Here is a 7,886-nt window from a genome sequence, read left to right on the forward strand (position 1 = left end):
TTATAAAAATATTCACACTGTTAATATTTAAAAGAGGGAAGAATGTGGAATTTTATAGTTATCTAGTAAAATTATAAATAACCATGAACATTGCTTTTTGAAGTAATTTTAATAACAGGGAAAAATTGTACCATCCACTGCATTCTTAATTGGTGGGCCTTGTCAGAGGGGTTCCAAAAACTACTGTAATGGGAATAACATGTTTTTTGTTTAGCACATACAAAAGCAGTGGCTCCTTGAGGAAAACTGACCAATGAGCCAGGTCTAAAAGGACAGCATCTTCAAGTTACTGCCAAGAGCTTTCACGAACAGCTCATTTCCCTTTTGAAGGCAAGAAGGGTTGAAACCCATGTCCATACCTTCAGATAAGAGTCAAATCTATGAAGTCAAAATAAGAAGAAATCACAAAACAACAACAACAACAACCAAAAGCCTGCTTGCTTCTTTGGGCTTTCACATGTTGGGACCATCAAAATGCTATGGAACTTGGACTGTTGTCACTAAGAGCAGATGCTGGTTGAGTTGTATCTGGCTCACAGTAAAGCGTTTGACATGTATAATATGTATATTGCTACTCCCAAGACAACCTTATGAGTAGGTATTGTGACCATCTTTGCAGACAAGAAAGCTGTGGCTCCAGAGGCTAAAGGACTTAGAGCATGAAGCTGGGAAGCAGAGTATCCCAACCTTGAGTGTAGGCAGTTTGTTTCTAGGACTTACGGTAGTCCATTTGCTCTACAGACATGGAAGCTAAAGAACAGGTAAAGCTGTGCTCTGCATTTCTCTTTAGTCCCTCCCACCAAACCTACTCTGTAATGTACTCACATGTCTCACCTTTAAGCTAAAATGCACTTTGATCGCTACTGTGCAATGGTGTTAGGTTCCTTCAAGGAAAAGAGCATAGAAGATCTATATGTGCATTGTCTTCAGTTCTCCCTGCTTTAGTCACATGTGTAACTTCTCTTCCTTGTTTAGATCTGCAGCTAGAAGATAATACAATCTGCAATGGAGCCACTGTATGAGGAGTATCTAACCCACCGTGGAACAATAGTCAAACCTTTCTACTGGCTAAGCTTCTCCCTGAAATGCACTAACTGCCCTTACCACATTCGGACGGGTGAGGAAGCAAAAGTTCCCTACACAGAATTCCATCAGACTTTTGGATTCCCATGGTCAACATACCCTCAAACAAAACACCTCACATTTTATGAGCTGAGAAGTTCCTCTGGGAACCTGATACACAAGGGCCTTGCTAACTACTGCACTGGGAGTCACAACCACCCAGAATCAATGCTGTTCCAGAGGAATGGTTACCTTGACTCAGTCTTATTCCATAACAGCAACATCAGACATATCATTCTGTATTCCAACAACTCCCCTTGTAACGAGGCTAACCACTGCTGCATCAGCAAAATGTACAACTTCCTGATGAACTATCCAGAAGTCACCCTCAGTGTTTTCTTTTCTCAGCTCTATCATACTGAGAATCAATTTCCTACCTCAGTAAGGAACCGTGAGGCTCTTCGGAGCCTGGCCAGCTTATGGCCTCAGGTCACTTTGAGTCCAATAAGTGGCGGCCTTTGGCATTCTATTCTTGAAAATTTTGTTAGTGATGTCTCTGGATCAACTGTTCTGCAGCTCTTCACAGCTGGGAGAATCCTTGCTGACAGATACAATGCTTATGAAATCAGCTCCATCACAGGAGTGAAGCCTTACTTCATTGATGTTCTTCAGAGACAGCAAAAAGAGAATGGGACCCAAAAAGCCTGGGCAGCTTTTAAAAACCACCCCTTGAACAATGCCACTCCTGCACAAGGGCAACCCAACGTGAGCTCAGACCCCAGGACGCCGGCCGTTTTCCGGCTGGTGCCTTACAGAGATCTACTGCCACTCCTTGTGGATCCAGACCCACTGAAACCCAGGACTGTGGGACGGCACGTGAATAAGCTCCCACGGTCATCCTTCAAGATCGGAGACCTAAGGAAACCTCCATCAGGCAGGCCAGTGGAGGGGGTGGAGGCCACCAAGGGGTTCCGCAGGAAGCCAAGAAGCAAATGAAAAGAACAAAAACAAATGGAAGAAACAGACTCTACTTATCAAGCCAAACATTTGCCATTTAGTGAACAAGTAACAAAAAAAAAAAAATGGAAATTCTCTCTCCTAGGTCTGGATAAGATGGAGATAAACTGATGTATAAAAGCAAAACCTGATTTTATAACAACTATTGTAATTGGTACTTTTTTCAACATAATCCAAAACTGTCATAAATAACTTTATCTCTCTTTCTGAAACTAAATAAATGTTTATTTTATTATTTGTATGTATGAGTATTTTGCCTGTATGTCTGCCTGTGTATTGTGTGCATCTGGCCCTGGGAGGCCAGAAGAGGACGTCAGACCCCCTGAGGCTGGACTTACAGATGATCACAGGCTGCCATGTGGGTGCTGGGAATCGAACCTAGGTCCTCTGGAAGAGCAGCCAGTGCTCTTAACCAATAGGACACCTCTCTGGCCCCAAAATAAATGTTTTAAGGCAAAAAAGGAGTGTTACTACTCTAGCCTACCCACATCATCCTTTCAAAAAGGACTAAATAACTTCCTAAATTGTTTTCAGTATAAAAATACACCAAAATCAGAGAGCAGCTGAGGTTCCTAACATCAGCGCCCTCTCACGGGCAAAGCGGTCATTTTCCATTGATTGTTGACTATGGCCAAAAGATTTTTAGATAGGTCATTTATTTCTAAAGTGATTCAAAATTGTTTTGTGTGGGTAAAAGCCCTTCTGCAAATTGATTACATATGGCTACAAAAATGGATTTTTTTGAAACCTAGCCAGCCACAAAATCCGTCTTCACAATGGTGAAGTAGACAAAATTACAAAACATACTTCTTTAAAAACTGTTCTCTGATTAACCCTTTGAACCACGTGAATAAATTTACTTTGCCTGTTTTTAATCTGAATGTGCTGCTTCATTTCTCCCTTGGAAATATGTAAATACATACTATAGAAAAAAGTGCATTCATATGTAAATTCCTATCACAATATGCTAATATTAACATTAAATCCCACACTACTCCATGAAGGAGGGAAAAGATAAGAAAAAAAACTTATGATTAAAATAAACATGAATAAAATTTTCAAAAAACATTTGTCTTTAGCCTACAGATTTTGATCAAAGTAATGGAATATAATTTTATCACAGGCATACAGTAATTATTATTTAAAGAGATATGCTGAAGTTTATTATTAAATTATGAAACCCTATGTCCATAAATTAGAATACTGTGTTTGGAAAAAAAGACACCAATATAAGGAATTTGCATTTCTAATTATGAATAGAGCCAGTGGCTGACAGTCTAACTCCACAGTGTGAGCCTAACATGACAGGATCTGAGTCCCTAGCTCTTCTGCCAAAATAAAAAGATAAGACCACAGCCACAAAACCAGTCTTCACAATGGTGAAGTAGACCACATCATCCCTCACAGTCTGAATCTATGCATTTGTATTTCATCAGTATACAACAAGAAGGGAAAAGCTGACATTATAGGAAAAACAAGTGCCCTTGATTACTACATTTTATACTAATTACATAGGCCTGCAACTCAGAAAAGGAAGGTGAAGTTCAAGCCAACACTATAAGGAAGGAAAATGGCCTTACACACATAGGCTACATAGTAAGTTAGTGAGTTTGTTAGTTTGTTTGTTTGCTTGTTTGTTTGTTCTAGACAGGGTTTCTCTGTGTAGCCCTGACTGTCCTGGAACTTAATCTGTAGAGACCAGGCTATCCTCAAACTCAGAGATCTGTCTGTCTGTCTGTCTCTGTCTCTGTCTCTCTCTCTGCCTCCCAAGTGCTGGGATTAAAGATGTGTGATACCACCGAATCGGGACCTTTTGTAAAACAGGAGAAAAAAAAAAGGTAATTTAAAGTAATCTATTAATCTGTAAAAGGAGGAGTAAGAACAAGAATAGTCTTGAACTCCTGATATCCCCACCTCTACCTCCCAAATATTGGGATTAAGACATGCACCACTATACCCAGTTTCTGGGGTACTCAATACTGAACTCAGGGCCTTGTGCATGCTAGGCAAACATTCTCCCAACTCAGCTACATTCCTGACATAACTCATCTTTAAGGAACTTTTGAACTCTGCCTGCTTTTATATATATATATATATATATATATATATGCAGCAAAGCAACATTTCCAAGGAGTTCTTACGCACAGCGGCATGTCTCGCTCACTTAGTGCACAGAGGTCTCTGAGTAATAATGGTCCAGAGAAAGGGAGAGGATGAGGGAGGGTAGATAGAGAGGGAGAGGGAAAGGGAGAAAGTTTAGATGCTCTGACTCTCTTCAACAAACTGGCAATGGTAATGTTTACAAATATCACTACTAGTCAGGCTAGCACACTAGCACACACCTTTGATCCCAGCACTCGAAGCAGAGGCAGATAGATCTCTGGGAGTTCAAGGTCAGCCTGATCTACATGGAGAGTTTCAGGACAGTCAGGGCTACAGAGAAAAGAAACATTGTCTCAGGGAAAGGAAAAATCACTGCCACCCTACAGAAGGAAATTCCAAAAATATAAAATAGAAGCCAACAAAGGCATAAGCTATAACCCAGAAAACCAATAAATGTGAACTTCAGTCTGACTCAGAGTTTGATTCTCATCTTTGTTGGCCCAATTATATCATGTGATCAGTGTGGGGCCCTAAGGACACAGAAATGGCTGAAGTCAGACTCAGGGACTTTCCAGTCATCCCAAGGCTATGAGATCCCGCCTGTGCCTGACAAATAAAAACAATGGCCCAGAGTAATTCTCAGAAAAACCGCAGAATATACTGACTGTTAGCCACCTGGCCTCTAGAAAGCCCTAGATAGGGTCCTGACACATGTCATAATTAACTCATTCTCTAATCACCCAATTCTGAGATACAAAACAAGGACAAAACCCACAGAATTTGCTGGCTGACAGCCACAAGGTCTCCTGGAAAAGACCCAAATATACATCATCAGCCTAAACCCCCTCATCCAATGAATCCAAAGGTCACTGTAACCCCACCAATGTTGTTGCTGAAATCTGCCCTCAGAACTGTATAAAAACCGTGTACTTTGAAACCTCGGGGTCGTCTCTGTCCTGCTTGCAGAATGACCCCAGTGTACTGGACTTATTAATTAAACCTCTTGCCTATTGCATTGATCTCAGTCTCTCTGTGTCTCTGTGGGAGTGGACACCCGATCGTTGGGCCATGCTGGTCCAACATCAACACAAGAAGAATGGATTTAGGTCAGGGGTAGACATATTTACAAAGCTCCCGAGACTGACATGTAAAGACAGCTAAAAACCTGATTTCCAATAGGACATACAACTGGATGTACATTCAATATTTAAATCATCCCATTTATACAATCTCCTCAAGCTTATTAATAATCATCAGAAGCTTGCTGGATTGGAATGAGGATTCAAGCTTTGACTCTGAGTTAATTGTCTGTGCTGTACAATGCTGTACTCGTACGGATACAGGCATCTGTCGTGGGGACAAAATAAGGAGGTATATGCAAGGCTTCCTGTCTCTGAAGCGTCTGGGTAGATACAGCCTGTAAGAGACAGCTTAGTCTATACCTGATTTCTGTTGTGTCTAGTATATTGACTTTCTATTGACATTCACTGTTGATGATGTTTGAGATAAGTTCTCACTCTGGAACCCAGGCCGACCTAGTAGTCACTGAGTAGCCCAGGCTGGCCTCTATCTTCCCGCATCAGCCTCCTGAATGTGGAATTACAGGTGTGAGGCACCATACCCAGCTTTCGTGATATTCAATAACTTCATCAAATTACAGTCTAATCCTAATGCTCTGTCTGACCTGAAAGTACATCTTATTTCTTTACACTCCTGCTACATAACTTAACTTTGTGTGTGTGTGTGTGCTTGTGAGCATCAATCTTTAATAACTGAGTTACCTTGCCAGACTTCTACAATGTATCTTTTTTGACTCACAGTACATATAGCTTAGCAAAAAGCTCATAGAACATAATCCTATTTATCTCATTTCCAAGGCTCTAAGGAAAGCCACATGGCAACTCAATTCACACTAACTAATACTATTACTAGCCAACATTTTCTGAGATTAAATACTTATATATTGTCTTAATTAAGGTTTAACTACTGTCAACAGACACCATTACCAAGGCAAGTCTTATAAGGACAACATTTAATTGAGACTGGCTTACAGTTTCAGAGGTTCAGTCCATTATCATCAGGACGGGTGCATGGCAGCATCCAGACAGGCATGATACAGGAGGAACTGAGAGTTCTACATCTTCATCTGAAGGCTGCTAGCAGAATACTGTCTGGCTTCCAGGCAGCTAGGATGAGGATCTTATAGCCACACCCACAGTGACACACCCACTATTAAAAGGCCACACCTACTTGGACAGAGCCACACCTTCTAATAGTGCCACTCCAAGGGCCGAACATATACAATCCATCTCACATATTAATTCATTCAATTCCTCCAATAATCCTATGATGCGGGTGTTACTATAACACCTGTTTTACAGATAAAAAGGTGGTGCACAGAGAGTCCAGCAGTAAGTCAGAACCTGATGATTGAGTTGACAGTTAAACCCTCGTCTGATTACAGAGCCCATGTTCTATTCCTCAGGACTTCTCTGTAAAGAGCTTTCAGGGTCGCTTGGCAAGAGTGTGACATTGGGCCAGGACAAGGAAGTAGAGCTACCCCAGGCAGGAATTTGACTTTGGGCTAGGACAGGGAAGTAAGTTTAGGCAGGAATCTGATTTTAAGCCAGAACAAAGAAGTAGGCTTCAGGCAATAACAAGACTTTGGGCCAGGACAGGGAAATAAGCTCAGATAATCTGGTCAACTTTCCGAGCCCTTAGAAACAGTGATTATGGGACTTTGTTTATGGCTTTGCTGGTTCCCGGTTTGTGTGCATTGTCTTGTTTGTTCCCTTAACCTAGAACTGACCTTGACATTACTTGAGTGTAATTAAAATGGTATAAAAGCAAAAGAATTAAACCCACCCTTTCAGCCTCGGAACTGTCTGGGGTCATGCTGCGGTCATGCTGCAGTGTCTTTCTTTTTAATCCTTGCTCTGCTGATGGAGAACCCCCTTGACTGACTGAGCAGCCTTGGTCACTCCTCTAATGGTATAGGAGGCCCAGGAAACCCAGTGCCCATCAGCACCTCCTTGTGACTTCTCTGGAATCCTGCTCAAACTATACAACCAAGAGTCTTCTCGACTCAGGAAGCCAAGTACCATTCTCCATCTAGGCTGGGGACTATTGGGGTGTTCTAGATGCCAGAGTTTTGGCTTTTAACTCACCCCACTTCCCCTCACACAGCACCACATACCAAAACTCCCAGAATCATTTGACTGTATGCTATACCAAATAGAGGATCAATGGAAATGAAATGTGGACTCAATTTTTTTTTTAATTTTGTTAAAATTAAAAGCACTTTTTTTTTCCAAAAAGAGAAAAAGGAGAGAAAGAAAAGCAAATATAAACTCACTTCATGGTATAAACCTCTAAGAACTGAAAGTAAAGACTTAAGGCATTTATGAACACACATTTACAGTAACAAATTACCCAAAGCTATAAGAAAATAAACCAAATATCCCTTGACACACAAGTAGGTAAACAAAATGTGGCCTTTGTTATGGAAAAATGGAATGTTGGGGGCTGGAGAGATGGCCCAGTGATTAAGACTATTTGCTGTTCTCACAAAGTTTGGTTCCCAGTGCCCACATGGAGGTTCACAACTGTCTATAACTCCAGTTCCAGGGAATTGGATGCCCTCTTCTGGCTTCTGCTGGCATTTACATGCACATAGATACAAAATATATGTATACACAAATAAA

At 41.1% G+C, this 7,886-nt stretch overlaps 1 protein-coding gene across 1 annotated transcript; it reads left to right on the forward strand.

The window, feature by feature from the left end:
* Positions 1 to 1,005: 1,005 nt before the first annotated feature.
* Positions 1,006 to 2,058, forward strand: APOBEC4 (apolipoprotein B mRNA editing enzyme catalytic polypeptide like 4; the record flags this gene model as incomplete). Its single annotated transcript, XM_080918630.1, has 1 exon — positions 1,006 to 2,058. One exon carries the CDS (start codon positions 1,006 to 1,008, stop codon positions 2,056 to 2,058), a length of 1,053 nt encoding a protein of 350 aa, XP_080774756.1.
* Positions 2,059 to 7,886: the final 5,828 nt, after the last annotated feature.

This window comes from Micromys minutus, assembly GCF_963924665.1.
Source record: "Micromys minutus genome assembly, chromosome: 6".
In the NCBI taxonomy this organism is placed as follows: Eukaryota; Metazoa; Chordata; class Mammalia; order Rodentia; family Muridae; genus Micromys; species Micromys minutus.